Source organism: Magnolia sinica, chromosome 19 (genome assembly GCF_029962835.1).
Source record: "Magnolia sinica isolate HGM2019 chromosome 19, MsV1, whole genome shotgun sequence".
Taxonomy (NCBI): Eukaryota; Viridiplantae; Streptophyta; class Magnoliopsida; order Magnoliales; family Magnoliaceae; genus Magnolia; species Magnolia sinica.
The window spans coordinates 53,095,588-53,111,439 of NC_080591.1; the positions used below are offsets into that span (position 1 = coordinate 53,095,588).

The following is a 15,852-nucleotide window of genomic DNA, read 5'->3' on the forward strand; positions in this document are numbered from 1 at the left end:
CTAGCGTGTGAGCGTGTGGGGGTGGGGGTGTGTGTGCGTGTGTTTAAAATAAATAAATAAACATATGCTTTTGAGCTTGGTTTGAAGCTTATCATTCCATTTGACAAATACTACCCTAATCCAAGACTTATGTGATTTCAATGGTTAGAAATTCAATGAGTTGATGAAATAAATGAATGAGTGAATATAACACAAACATCAAGGTGGGCCCTATAGAGCTTTAGTAATGTAGAGGGGGTCGCAGGCACTTTCATGTTCAAAATGGATCGGAGAAGGCCAAATCAGAAGCAAAAGTCATCAAGACTGTCAAAACTTTAAAACAGACATATCTTGTAAACTAGACTGAGTTACTCGACGTACCATATATAATTTTGGGGTAGGACAAACTACTTTAGCCAACCAACCTGGCTCTAGCAGGTTACTTATGCTGAATTTATAAGATTATATCATATCAACCGTCAAATTTCATGTTTATTTCAATTTTTACTATTTTTATTAAGTTTTGGTTTAATTATAACTCTTCATCCGCTAGGCTTTAAGAGTTGTCTCCAACATGAAAAGTGCTTAGAATAATTCTTAAACTTCTTCTAAGTCTTAGTATCCTTGCCTATTTGATCTATCAATCATCAATAAATTTATTTAGAATTTTTAAAATTATTTCTAGTTTTTATTTTTTCTCAAGAATTTGAGAAGTCTCCCTTAAGCTTAGTAGATTCAAAATAGCTATTCTTGAAGACGATGGTGATGGACCTCATCACATTCATCCCCGTGTCATTTGGATAGGTGGGCCCCATGGCGCTTTGGGTTAGAGAGATTCATTGCGGTGTCTTTTCTTAAGTTATATGTAGACCACAGTTTAAAAGGATAGGATGGAGCATGTTAGATCAACAGTCAGGATTGTGCAACCGTGGCCTTTTTAAACATTATTCTGTTTGGTCCCATTGTGACGTGTCTTGGTGCGTCTGCTCATAGTCACTGTACATATCATTAATCATCCTTATCAAAAGCTTACGTGAGACACACCACAGGAATAACTGTATAATCATGCCTACAACCTATGTATTCACTTATTGTGGGCCACCTAAATGTTGGAATGGCTTGTGCTCGGGTATGTCTGATTACTCCTGATGTGCTACCCCGATGAATGGATTGGATGAAATATACACATGCAGATGGTGGGCGCCCCTTCCTCGAAGTGGGCCACTTGATTTATCAATCAGGGTGGATTTAGGGATCTAGTTTTAATATAAGCGGCGCATGAACTGCAACAACTGAGGTTTGGAGTGTCTGTCACTCAGACATCTGGGTGGGCCCCACAGAGCCTTTCAGATTGCCTACTGAGTTACTCAAGAGTAAACTCTGTTGGGCCCACCGTGAATGCACGTAGTTTATCTACTCCATCTATTTATTTTTCGACCTCATTTTTTTTTTTTCAGATCATTTTTAAGGGTTAAACCCAAATATTATATTGATTGAAAACAACACCCAGATCCATGGCTCAACTGGCAGACTGAGTGGAGACACCTCGTTTCAACATCCACCGTTTTCTGTAGAGTCTACGATCTTTCCAAATGAATGGACGGTGTGGATACAATAAATATATTACGGTGGGCCCACAGAACTTAGTGACGTGGCCGGGTTCCCACCTAAACCGCTCTCCAATAACCTATAAAACTGGTGCGGGACCATGAAGAGTGTTGACCGGGTTTTCACTGAAAACGTCAAACAGCCGCCAGACGACTTTGGTCAGTGTGTGTTGACCAGCATATTCTAGATTGTGCTGATTCATCCATGGTACACGTGAAATACACGCACTTCAATCTAAGCCGTCTAAAATAGTAGCGCCGAATTTGGACAGTTTATATTTCAAAATATAATTGAACTGATAATTTCATCCGTCCAATTAGCATCTACTAAAATGGGTGGTTCCGTCCAATTAGCATCTTACTAAAATGGGTGGTCGAAAATAAAGTAATGGGTAAATTTATATGGCTAAGATTCTGTTTGGTGTAAATTTGAGGCTCTGATGCGTCCACTGTCTGCCTCACGGTTTCTACTCTTCGGATTTCCTCAAATGTTTGGCACGTCATAAGAAGAAAATCTTTTATACTCTGGCAGAGTGTGATGTATGATACTCAGGCATTCATAAATTATTTTAAAATTGCATGTATGGCATAAAAGAAAGTCAAATTTAACTGTCCAGATTACGATTCTCAGTTTAGATGTATCATGACTTAAAAATTACGGATTTTTAGTATACTTCCATCGGCCTTAAAAAGAAAAGTATACAATGAACCTATTTCAACGAACGACTGTGCTTTAATCAGAGGTTAAGAATGTTTAAACAATTTGATTTTCAGAATGTGACCTATTGAAGGGGGATCCACAATTTAGCCAAATAAATTTGAGTTAATTATGTCGGGGAAAAAATAGAACATGTTCAAAAACTCGGCCATGGAATGAACCACTTTTACTGACACCGCCCGGGATTCCGAGGCAACGAGCCCGACTGAGATAAGTAGACCAAACTTCTAAATGAGAGACTTGACTCGGATTGTAGGAAGTAAATCCTGACCGAGACTTACAAAGTCCAAATCCATAAGGCAAAGTATACGAGATGCATAAAGTTGACTCAAAAAACGAGGCAACAACATCCGAAAAGGCCAACTAAGGCCCAACACTCAGAAGCCACCAGACCGATTATAAAACCGACCCATCTTTAGGTCAGTTATAGAGTCGGTTATCGGATTAAAGAACGTACACTGATTACGAATCGGTCTCATCTCATCCGACAGTAAGCAAGTAGCTCTACCCTTTATAGCAGGCCGAGACTCACTCATCAGTAGAGTCGGCCCGGACCGATCCGAGCAAGATAAAAACGGTATCAAGTGAAATACCTTACTGAAAATCTAGTAAAAGGATTAGCGATCCTAAAGATCTTGGGATCGGTTGGAGTCGAGAAATGGATTGACACCGAATCTCCAAGATATCAAGAAGAGAATCATGGCACGATGAGATTCTCCCCTTCGTATAAATAAAAAAGACTTCCAAGATGAAAGATACACAAAAACATTGTCTCTGAGACCCTTAATAATCCTAACCCTAACTTTAATATCCAAGGATCCCGGCTATTGCAAGGGTGTCCTTTGTTTTCCTCTCGTGCAGGTGATGGATCGGCGAAGAGACAGCATCAGAATTTTTGCATCAACAAATTACATGCCACGTGTATAATTCCTAAGCGGCTTCGTATCAAGTGTCACACGCTGCGAGTATAATACCATACTCCTGACGCCTCTTGATTTCCACAAGTGATCACCTTAATTTCCGCGAGCCATCCACATTCACCGTAGGCTGCTGACCGTACAGTCAAAGCCCACCCTTTGAAGTCGTTTAAGCCGTTCATGCACTTTCATGAGCTGATGAGATTGGCAAAAGGCCGAACCGGACCAGATACAGTTTACCCAGCCAACAGTCGGCTTCCATTGGAGACTACCTAACTTCATCAAAAGGTGCGACCTAATCGATAGGTTGGATGACAGTGGGCCTAGGAAGGTTTTAATGGTGGACGTTCAATCACAGCCATTTAATGGTGTGGTCCATCTGAGATTTAGATCTGCCTCATTTTTTAAGCTCATGAGCTGGTACAATGGATGGACGGAGTGGATAAAACACATACATCGGTGGGGCCCACAACACCGATCTGTACTGAGATCTGGGTAGTGGAGGGGTCACTACCGAGTCTGAGTTCATCCAACCAGTCCCAGCGGCCCATATGAATTGCAAAACAGTCTTGAGTTTTGTCTGGACCCTTCATGCAAATCAAGGGTGGGCATTCCATCCCATGGTGTGGCCCATTTGATTTATAGATCGGCCTGAATTTTTGAATTTGGGAGTAGCGTACTCTGAAGTATCTGATGAACGGGTTGGATTATTCAGGTCACATGTACCCCACCTACGTCTTCCGGCAAACACCAAAGCCTAAGTTGTACTGGTGCTACTCAAGGAAGCGGATTGCGTAGTGAGTTACTCAGTACGCTACTGAGTAAACTCTGTGGGATCCACGATCCACCCTGACTTATATATTTTATCCACTCCTTCCATCCATTTTACCAGATAATTTTAGGGCTTGAGCCCAAAAACGAAACATATACAAAGCTAAAATGAGCCACACCACGGAAACAGTGTGAACTGAATGTCTACGGTTGAAAATTTTTTGAGGGCCACTGACGTTTTGGATAAAGCTTATATTTGTGTTTTCACTTCATCTATGTTTTTTGATCTTATGAACAGGTTGGATGACAAATAAACATCACTGTAGGGGCTAGCAAGGTTTCAACGGTGGAAATCATTATTCCCACTGTTTACTGTGGTATGGTCCACTTGAGCTTTTTATATGTTTAAATTTCGGTATCAGCCCCTTAAATGAGCTGGAAAACGGATAGACGGCATGGATAAAACACATATATACACGGTGGGCCCAACAGAGTTTATTCAGTACGAGAAGAGCGTACTGAGTAACTCAGTAGGCAATCCGATTTCCTGGAAGGGAAACATAAAGTGAATGATATGTGGGCCTCACCGTGATCCCAACGTAACATCCAGTCCGTCGGTAATTTTTTTAATGCTCATTCCAGTGGATATTCCAAAAACCAAGCAGATTCCGAGCTTAAGTGAGCCATAGCAAAGGAATCAGTTGGGTTGGGAAGTCCCATAATCGAATCCCCACTGGGCCCACCGTTATGTTTAGTGTACTGAGTAAACTCTATGGGCCCATCATAGATGTCTATGTCTTATCCACACCATCCATCTGTTTTTTCAGCTCATTTTAGGGCATGGCCCAAATCTGAAGTATATCCAACTTTCACTGTGATTAAATGCCTGCCATTGAAAACTTCTTGAAGCTACGGAGGCCGTAGATCAAGCTGATATTTGTGTTTTTACTTCATCCATATTTATGTTGCCTTATAATAAGTTTGATGACAAATAAACATCATTGTGGGTACCCAGAAGGTTTTAATTTTAATTTTAAATTTTTTTTTGAAGGTTTCAACGGTTGACATCATTATCTACCTTGTTTCTCAAGGTGTAGTAGTCCATCAGAGCTTTGGATATGATTCAATTTTGAGTTCACGCTGAGTTGAAAAAACTTACAAACATTGTGGATAAGACACATTTTCTATATAGGCAAACTGCTTCTATCCAACAAGAAGGCGAATTGCATCAACTCTTGCCTAAAAGACTTGGTCCTTGGTAAGGGCTCTATGGGCCCACCATGATGTATTTTTTTAATCTACATAGTCCATCCATTTTGACTAATCACAAGGCATGAATCCTGAGAAGGTGGCTGATCCAAGGCTCAAGTGGGTCACACCACACTAAGCAATGGTGAAAATGAACTACCGTTGAAACCTTTTTATTGCCTACTATGATGTTTATTTGTCATCTAACCTATTTATAAAGTAGACGTGGATGAATGGAAAATACGAATATCAACTTCATGCAAAAACTCTTTTGACATCGGGAAGATTCCAATTATAGTTGTTTGTAACATCCTGAATTTTCACTGTTTTGGATTTCCAAAAATCCTTGAATTTTATTTTTTTTAATTAACTTATAACATCACTTAATGACCATTAGCACTCAATGATAGTTTAAACATGGGTGGAACCAGTAAAGAACCGCACAAGTCCATTTAATCAACCATAGGAAGCCAATGAATCTGCCCAATCATTTAAACATCAAGTTTAGCCCCATGATTCACTCACATTGGACCCAAAGATCTAACTGAAGGCAAGCCAGATGGCCCGTTTACACTTGACGACAACCCGTGTGGGCCACCCAGCGACCGAGGAGGGTCAGAAAAATCTAAAAATTTAGGGAACTGAAGATCTCAATGGGCTTGTGGTCCATCACGGACCACGGACCCAGTGGACACTCAGAATTGGAATATGGCACTTACCAAATGTACCCCACCAATGCCAGAATTGAAATCTGGCACTGGTAAATAAAACTGGAATTTCAGACATTTCAGCCATCGAATTTCTTCCAAATTTAAGATAAAGGTCTAATGTATTTGTATATGCCCGCCCACAAAATCTGGATCCCGATCGTGGCACGGTGACCGTTGATCGCAAATTGAACCCGTACGACCAAACCCCATATCCGATCATCTCCAAATTTTGCATGGCCCTTCATCGGGCCATGGAACATTTATCCTATAAGTTTCATGGCTAGAGGGCCACCAAAACTGCTCCAATCACCAGAATGGACCCCACAAAGCCATTTAAAGGTTGAAATCGTTTACTCAGACCCCATATCCGTTCATCCGTTTGTTTCTAAATTTTATGTGGCCCTTCATTGGGCCATAAGGTACCTACACACCAAAGTTGGTGGCCAGGGGGGGTGTTGAATCTGCTCCAAAGCCAATGAGGAGTCCTAGAGGGTCATTGTGGAAATTTATTGAAACTTAAGGCCAGAGGGCTCAAATCTAACCGACCCTTCGCTAACTAATGAAGGCAAGCATGACTAAATTAAAGATCTAACCGGGTAGAGTCAGATAAGGCCTGGATCTTAAATAATAGACCAAATCAACCCTGTTACTCTTTTAGCCTAAAACCAACGGCTTAGAGTAATCATGACTAAATCTCCGCTTTCACTAGTTATAAATAAGTCACACTATGAACATAGTTAATCCAAACCCTAATCATCGCTCACGAGAAATCTCAATACCTAATTCATTCCAAAAATATCCCGATTTCCCGAACAAGCTCTAGACCACTCGTTGGTGGGCCACTAGTTACAAAATTATAGAGTAATGTCCGTCTTACTGGGCTTGACATCCATCGCAAGAGCCGGACCTGGGTACTATCCAGAACCGCTCAACTTAAGTTAAGGACGAGCGCATGAGAAGTGCAAAGGACGAGCGCATGAGAAGTGCAAATACCCTAAAGGAAGAAGCTGAATTTTAAGTGAATTGGGTCGTCAACTTTTATGCAAAGTTGACAGTTTCGGACCGTCAGTTGCGATCAAAATTCACACATGGAGTAATGATATTTTTCTACTCATCCGTATAACCGCAGCCCCGATCGACCATCGGTGACCGTTAAACAGACTTCTAATCATATCCGTTGATTGGCACATCCAAATGGCGGGCCGATCATATCCATACGTAGATCATTATTAGGGCTAACTATCCTACGGTGTATATCGACTTGTACACCCTATAGTGGGCCCTAGAGGCTAGAAAAACCCTCTCATAGGGTTAGTATAGTAAAAACCCAACACTTGGGGCCATTTCCACCAAATCTGGCATTATAAAAGGGGCTCATTTGGGCACCCCCTCTCCCCATACGATTTTGCCATAGATGAGGGAGAAGAGAGAAAGAGAGAGAGAGTAAAGGGAGAAGAGAGAGAGCAAGGAGAGAAAGAGTGAAGGAGAGCAAGGGTGGACCATGAATCGAGGTGGGCCCAAGGAAACTCAATCTTGCAACTCCCTATCCCTTCTCAAAAGAAAAACCCTACACCACAACCACAAGAATCGTCTAGGTAAGATCCCTCATCCTTTTTCTTAAAACCCTTGTGTTGAGAAAGGATTTGCATGGATTTCTAACATGCAAATGTGTGCTTTAGGGATTCCAGCCGATCGACCCAAAATCCACCCTCCTAGGTCGTTTCCAAGATCTCAACGATCCATAGGTGCGGACTATTATCCTTAGGTGGCCTAGCACCAATTATAGTTGGAGTTTAATGATTTTGTTTGCTTGGTATGTTGTATGGAAGAATCTAGAGGAACCTAGGAATGGTATGTTGTTGGATTATATGGAATAACATGTTTAGTTCTCCTTAATGTTAAATCTTACCTCTCATGATCTAGTGTATGGATGATTATATGCTCATGTTTGTTTGATTTCTTTTTCTCTCATATGTGTTACTTCCTAGTGTGTATGATTCATTGGTCTTATGTAATTGATCCCTTGAGGTGTAGGAAGTGCTTGACTTCCTTCCAAATCCACACCACTCACATGCACCTTATTCATGATGTTGTAGTTTGCTTGCTAGGAGTATTTGAATCATATATTGAAATGTATGTGAACATAATACTGTATGCTAGATGATATCCTTGATGGTTGGCATGTCAACAGTCATTCTCAAATCCTTGGATTAGTTAGGAAACTTGAGGAGAGACGGTAGCCCCATTGGTAGGGCCACCCATGTCTAAACCCATGGATTTGGGCAGGTGCACATGGGCGGCAGTAGTTCGACTACATGGGCCTCTTGTGCTCGATGTCGTCCGTCACGTGCTCGCCTGACTCGTGCGGTCTAGCTTATTTACTATCCAACCCTGGTTGTTAACCATGTTTACTCACTTATGTATGGTATCTGGAACACCCTATCACCGTTGTAGCCCATCGATACCGGATAGAATATTGATCCACAGTCTCGTGAGCCGGGCATGGTGGAATGGGATACTGTATCCGGGCTGTCGGCCTACGCTGGGGTGACGCGCCTCCCCGTGGTGACTGCAAGTGATCCCATTCTCTCAGCACTCCCCGTGTGCTTGAAGTCGGGGACGGGGAACCTGACAGGATCAAGGATCGCGATGTCTTAGCCTCACACGTTGGGGGCTGTTGGCCTCGTAACTCGTTCAGGGCATTTGATACGTGGGGTGTATCAAATTCTCAAATCTGCTGGATGAATGGAACTAATTAAGAACCCGGTTAACATCATCATTGCACGACACTAGTTAGGTTGACGACTCGGCAGTCGAGGTCGCTCTGAGGGAGTGTTGACATACGCAATCGTTAGACGGAGTCGCTTGAGGGAGAATTGTGGCGAGGGCATATATCATATCATCCACCATGCATGTGTATTAATAAGATTAGTTAGGTATTTGTGAATGATTACTTTTCATTAAATTCTTATTATAACTGATGCTTGTTACAACTTAAGTCTAATAGCACCCACTGAATTGATCACTCACTCCCACTCTGGGACAGTGTTTTAAAACACCAACCAGACTCTTCCATAGCTGCAGGTGACGAGGAGTTCGAGGAGCTTGTCGACGCGAGCTTAGACAAAGAGGACGAGCTATCCTACTTTCCGTTGATGGGCGGCTCTCCATTGGCTTGACGGGTGGAGCTTAGATCGTTGAGTCGTGGACTCAACCTTATATTCTTTGGGACATGGCATTCTTTTCTTATAATTTTGTTGGGCGACGCCTTGTGCGACCCATTTACATTCTTTTAGACCTGTATATATTTGATCTTTTCATTTCAATAGATTTGTGTGGTTGTGCTTCATGTTCCAAGAAATTTCAGGCTACACATTTAAATTGAATTAAACGCATAGTAATGAAAATCGGTTATAAGTGACCCCGGGAACTCGGGAGCCGAGTGTATGCACAGCCCCCAATTTCTAGGGCGTTACATTGTTCAATCCTCATTATTTTCCATCATGTGGTTCACTTGACTTTTGAAATTTTTTTTTAATTACTAACACACCCCAGCCACCGCATGGGCACTCGATCATTTGTCTTAACGTGGAATAGATTTTATCTACCACTAAGCCATAGATCGACCTCACTTGAGCTTTGAATATGTTGCTATTTAATTAAAAGACATGGCCACGTATTTAATAAATAGCCTGATTTATATAATTTAATGAAGAACAAAAGAAGATAGGGGAGGCACTGGTTAAATCCGGGGACCCTTCGATGCCTAAGTTAGGCATATGAGCTCACAATAGGTGTAGTAGAATTAAAGGGGGGGAGGTATTTATAAGCTTTTAAGGCAATCTCATATATTTGAGTTGATTTGCTGGATATGCTAGAAGTGCCTATATTAGAGTCGAACTCTAACTTCAAGAATATCTCCAACTTTACATCGATCGACGCGATCTTCTGTACAGATATCGGAGGGTAATCCTATTTTTATATATTGTAAGGATATTTCTATTTCTAGCCGGTGGTCGATATTTAGACCGACCTCGAAGGTCAAGCTCTATAGTCGAGGCCGACCTCTGAGGTCAAGGTCTATAGTCGAGGCCAACCTCCAAGATCGAAGTTGGTACTCGAGGCTGAAGTCAGTATTCAAGGTCGAAGTCTATGGTCATACCGAATTCCGAGGTTGAGGTCGTCCCTTAGGACCGAAGTTGGTACCCGATGGTCAAAGTGACAACTGAGGCCAAGGTAAAAAGTAGCAAACACCAAAGGTCAGGATGATTTTCTAACCCTCAAGCAATCCATAGTCATTGAGTTTGGCTTCTCGGCTCATCTGTCTCATACATTTGTTTAACTTCATTTTACCCATAACAATAGGCCCCCTACTTCCGAGCTCAATAAGTAACTTTTGAATTAATGTATGAGAATGTCAGCTTATTCCATGTATGTTTCTCGATTTTGTTACCTTTATGTGTGGTGGTCGTGTATGATGACTTAGTAGATACAATAGTCGAGCATGTAGTTTTCTAGTCGAGAAGTCAAGCATGTAGTGATAGGTCGTGCATGGTAGAATCAATAGGTCGACCGTCAAATAGTAGACACAGTGGTAAGCCAAGCATTAAGAAGGACTTTCTTCCCTTAAATTGAGAGAAGTCCTTGTGGTCGATCATACGGCTCAGATAGTTGGGATTTGAAAGAAATTCTCTTCCCTTGACTTGAAGAAGTTCTTTCCTTGTAGAATTCGTAAAATAATAGATGAGAAATGGTAGCAGTATCGGGAGCACCTTTTTTCCTTTTACAAAGGGAGGTTACTCACAGTCGAATATGTAGATAAAATAGTAAAAAAAGGGAGGGAGGAACCTTCTTCCCTTTAACTGAGGGAGGTTTCTTATAGTCAAACATGGGTAGCTTCTACCGAAGCGATCAATCAAGCATAGTCGTTTCACCGATCGAAGTGCCTCGTGGGTAATAGATTTTTAAATGATCGGCATTCCATGGGTGAGGTAAGAGCTTACCCTCCATGTCTTTTAATCGGTATATCCCTCAGTACCTGATGTCGAGGTCGAGGTTGGTCGGTGAGCCTTATTACCGATCTTGGTTGATTGGTTCAGCTTTGTCATCAGGTTTTCTTGCTCATCTCAACTTCCTTAAGTACCTGCTCCGACTTGGTGTTCAAGGGAGTGTACCAATGGAAGTAACTTTCTAGATGTCGATTGGTATGTTGGCCTCAGTTTTGGTCGTTCTGTTTCTTTCTTTTGGCATAAGCGGCAGAGGGATCCTCTTCTTCCTTTCGCTTCCCATCTTTGGCCGAGTTGTTTCTTTCTCGAGTAGTTTTTCGTAAACTAAAGAATTTCTCGGTATTTAAATATTTTTTAGCTCGGTTAAGTAGGTCGATGAGAGTATTCATTCAGGGGGTTCTTATCAATAGAGAAGAACTTTCCTTGTTTAAGACTAGCTACCATGACGGTCAGAGCTATCTAGTCGGAATAGTCATCCACATGCACCGCTTCCTTGGGAATGAGGTCAGTACTCGAGGGCTCACGGGCCACAACTAAGGCCGAAGTAGAAAGTATTTGATACCAATGGTCAGTGTGATTTTCCGGCCCTCAAGTAATTCATAGTCATTGAGTTTGACTGCTTGGCTCACCCATCTCATATATTTGTTTAGCTTTATTTTACCCGTGACAGTATGCTTATATGTGTTAGATGTGGGAGACTTATATTCCAATTCAATTCAATGTATTTGTATTAAAGTCCTTTGATATATATTGATAAACAAATTTTTAAGAGCTTATGAAATTAGAGCAGAAGTTCATGTGTCTTAAGATCTAAAATTTCTCACCGTGGGTGATTAGTGCACCAAAAATTTCCGAACGAGAAGACTGTACCCGTATGAAAATCCTGTCATATCTATATCTTTTCTTTCGATCGTTCATTTTTTGGATTTCTAATAAAAGGAGTTAGGAGGAATCGGTTTAAGATATATAGCTGGTGCCAGTTTACTCCGGCTGAGCACGTGCGCACCTTTTCACCTACGCACCTAAGCACGTGTGCACCTTTTCACACGTATCATGGGTGTCGCATCCGAACGGTCCAGAAGATGAGGAATCCCATGAAACTTCAGGGGGTGAATTTTCACCCTGATCTAAGATTCTAGTGGGCCATAGAAAAGATAAATTCAAATCAAGGGAAGAAACTGTTTGCATTTTTTATGGCCCACCGAAGTTTTGGTTCAAGGTAAAAATTGGCAGAAGGGTTTCATGAGGTTCCGCTTCATGTGGACCGTTCAGATTTTCGAAACTCATCAGATATGATGAGTTCTCAAAAAAGTTGGTATGTGGTACGTACGAACTGGATCGCAGGTGAGCGTTCCGTTATAAAGCTAAAATATATATATTCAGCCGGTTAATATATAATATAATATATATATTCAGCCGCAAGCAAGAGAAGTCGGCTATAAAGCCGAAGCGAGCCGCGTCTCCAGCGCCCATCAGTCGATCGTCGTTAATTATTAAGTAAGTCGAGTCAAACTCAAAATTAGCGGGCCACACGTGCGCGCAAATTTCCTGCATCCCGGGTTGTACAAGCACCGTGCAACAAAACCTCTATGGTGCCAGCGTAAGAATTGTGCGAAATCCACTCCGTCCATCTTTCGTGTCATCTCATTTTAGTCCGTGAACCCGAAAATCAGACAGATTAAAGGTTCAAATTGTCCAGACCATAGGAAAGAGTGGGGATGAGAATGTCTACCGTTGATACATTTCTGGGGCCGTAGTGATGTTCATATTCAATTCAGACCGTTCGTAAGGGTATTCTCTGCAGGATGAATGGATATATACAACTATCGATCTATCAAAAACATGGAGTGGGCCCAAAGATAGTTCCAATGGTAGGAGTTCCCATCTCTACTCCTTCGTGTGGTGTGACCCACTGGAGTTCTACATGTGACTGATTTCCCGGATCACGCACTAACTCGATCTGGAGAAATCGACGGATAAAGGGATTACACATAGGAAATACAGTGGGCCCCACAGAGTATTTCGTATCAAGCGTAATGAGCAGCGGAGTATCAAATAATACTCCCGTTAGAAGGCAAACAGCGTTCCCTTTCACGTTTCCAGCTTCCTATCAGTTTCCAAAACGGGGTTTTATATGGTACGCTGCCATCATACCTAACTATGGTAGAGTGTCACGTCCAGAATTACAATACATATATAGAAGATCCAATCCGTCCATAATAAATTAAAATTTTAATTGATGAAAAATTATAAAAATTAGTTTTATATAATCTTCAGTGGACCACAAATTCAAAATATCTATATATTTAAAAAAATACTGCTGAAGTCAGATCCCATCAATATGTTTCCAATATTGTATAGTAGATGATTATTTGACCATATTGAGTTTTGAAAAACCATATGGATGGATTGGATCTCACACGTATATATGATTCTATCACACGTGTGGTACGTGTACACGCGATTTAATACACACTCGTGTACGGTTAGAGCTCTCTCAAAAGCCTTCTAAAAAAGAAACGCGTTTGCTTCCGTCTCTCTTTATAAAACCCTCGCTCTCTTCTCCACAGTTCCAAAAATTCAAATACAGAGAAGAGGAGAAAGAGAGAGAGAAAGAGATCCATGCCTTCCACCGACAAAGTCCCACCAAAGCGAGTCATGCCTTCCACCGACTCTGTTCCACCAAAACGAGTCATGCCTTCCACCGACTCAGTCCCACCAAAACCGATTCTCATACGATCCGTCTACTCAACGAATCTCGAGTACGAATTCCGCCTAATCCGTGGCCTGCTAAAACGCTACCCATACATCGCGATGGACACTGAGTTCCCCGGAGTTGTCTACCGTCACGTGCCCGGCACGTCCGACTCTGTTTCGAAGGACCGATCCGCTCTCCTCTACCAAATCCTCCGAGCAAACGTCAATGCCCTCAAGCTCATCCAGGTCGGACTCACCTTCTCTGACTCTGCCGGCAACCTTCCCGATTTCGGCACCCAATACCGTTACATATGGGAATTCAATTTCCGTGATTTCGATCCGCTTTCTGATCCCCACGCACCCGAATCAATCCAACTCTTGCGTCAGAACGGCATCGATTTCGAACAGAACCGACTCTACGGCATCGACGCTGCCCGTTTCGGGTTCCTCATGAAGCGATCTGGGCTTGTTGGGAACAATTCCGTGAACTGGGTTACTTTTCACAGCGCCTACGACTTTGGATACCTGGTCAGGATCCTGACTTGGCAAGACCTACCGGAGGACATGGGCGAGTTTCTCACATTGCTCAAGGAGAACTTCGGAAACATGGTTTATGATGTGAAGTACCTCATGACGTTCTGTGATAGCTTGTATGGAGGGCTTGAGCGATTGGCGAAGGTGTTGGAGGTGGATCGGGCTGTCGGGAATTGCCACCAGGCCGGGTCTGATAGCCTGTTGACGTGGCACACCTTCCTACGGTTGAAGGAGAGGTACTTTGCCAATGGTACTGAGAAGCACGCCGGAGTGTTGTATGGGCTCAAGCAGGTTTGCTGCTGATGGGGAATTGTTTGAATTGAATTGAATTTTTGCTTCTTTTTTTTTCATATACATATATACAGACAATTGATACTTTTTTATATATTGGTGTAAATGGGTCTTTTTGGAATTCTAAAATTCAAATCATGGTGTTTTTGTTTTGCTTTGTTTTTTTAATTTTTGAATGTTTGTTCGTGGTAGTTATATCGAATTGCAGTACCTTGGCCTCACATTCGCGGCTGAAGCATGGGCCCGTTGAATTTCAGTGTCGATGGTGTGGGCTACCAGCTGAGGATTTTGAGCGGGTCCTGTTGGACCCATTTACAGTTGTTGATGACTGTGGTGTACCCATCAGCTTCTGAGTCGCTGAGCCTGTTGAATTTAAGTTGTTAATGGTGTGGTCCACCAGCCGGATTTTGAACGGATCTGGTTGGTCCCATTTGCAGCTTTTGATGACTGTAGATTGCCCATCAGCTGCTGAATCGCGGGCCCATTGAATTTAAGCCGTTGATGGTGCAGTCCAGCGGCTGGATTTTGAATGGATCCAGACTGGCCCATTTTAGCCATTGTCGTTGATGACTGTGCCCACTAATCACCTGCTGAATAGTGGGGCCCATCGTAATTTGCAGTTTTTGATAACTATGGTCCCCTGACTGCAGAATGATGGGCCTTCAGACCCATCACTGCCATTGACAAACTGCATTTTGATTCAGTTAGCATGGAGGCTTGTTTGTGTACTACTGGAAGGAGTGTGGCCTGAAGAATTGCATTGATTAAATGATTTTAGCTGCCTGGTTTGTATATAAATGTTTGGAAAGATAGTCAACTGAGTTCAATCATATGATCTGCTTGTGATGGGTCCACTGTATATGAATTGTGGATGGTCTATTAATCACAAAAATACTTAGAAATTACTGTATTCGCACTGAACAGAATGTGATTGTGTTGAATTGGCTGCATTGAGATCTCTGCCACAATTGCTTTTGGTGTGAATTGCCATTGCCATCTATTCGAACGATGTTTGGAAAGTTGCAAAAAATGCAGCTGATTGGAAAAAGTCCATGAAGCTGCTCTGCTCATGCGAATACAGCATCTTCGAAAGAAACAGAACCAACAACAGTCTCTGCATCCATAGGGCCCATCAAAATTTATTACTATTATTATTATTATTTGAATGTTGATTAATGGTAGTTATAGAAAATTGTGGTCAAGTGATGACTCTGTCCCCACGTTTGCTGCTGAAACATGGACCTGTCAACTTAAAGTCGTCAATGGTGTAGTCCACCAGCCAGATTTTGAGCAGATACGGCCAGGCCCCATTACCGCTATAGTCATTGATGACCATAGCAATGTGGCCCACCCATCAGCTGCTGAATTGTGGGG

General features: G+C 42.2%; 1 protein-coding gene across 1 annotated transcript in view; it reads left to right on the plus strand.

The window, feature by feature from the left end:
• Positions 1 to 14,630, plus strand: part of LOC131235141 (probable CCR4-associated factor 1 homolog 11) — a 33,071-nt gene extending 18,441 nt beyond the window's left edge. The window contains exon 2 of the mRNA XM_058232280.1: positions 13,561 to 14,630. Within this exon, the coding sequence (XP_058088263.1) occupies positions 13,579 to 14,490 (912 nt within the window). The 5' untranslated portion in view covers positions 13,561 to 13,578 and the 3' untranslated portion in view covers positions 14,491 to 14,630. The remainder of the gene's footprint in view (positions 1 to 13,560) is intronic.
• Positions 14,631 to 15,852: the final 1,222 nt, after the last annotated feature.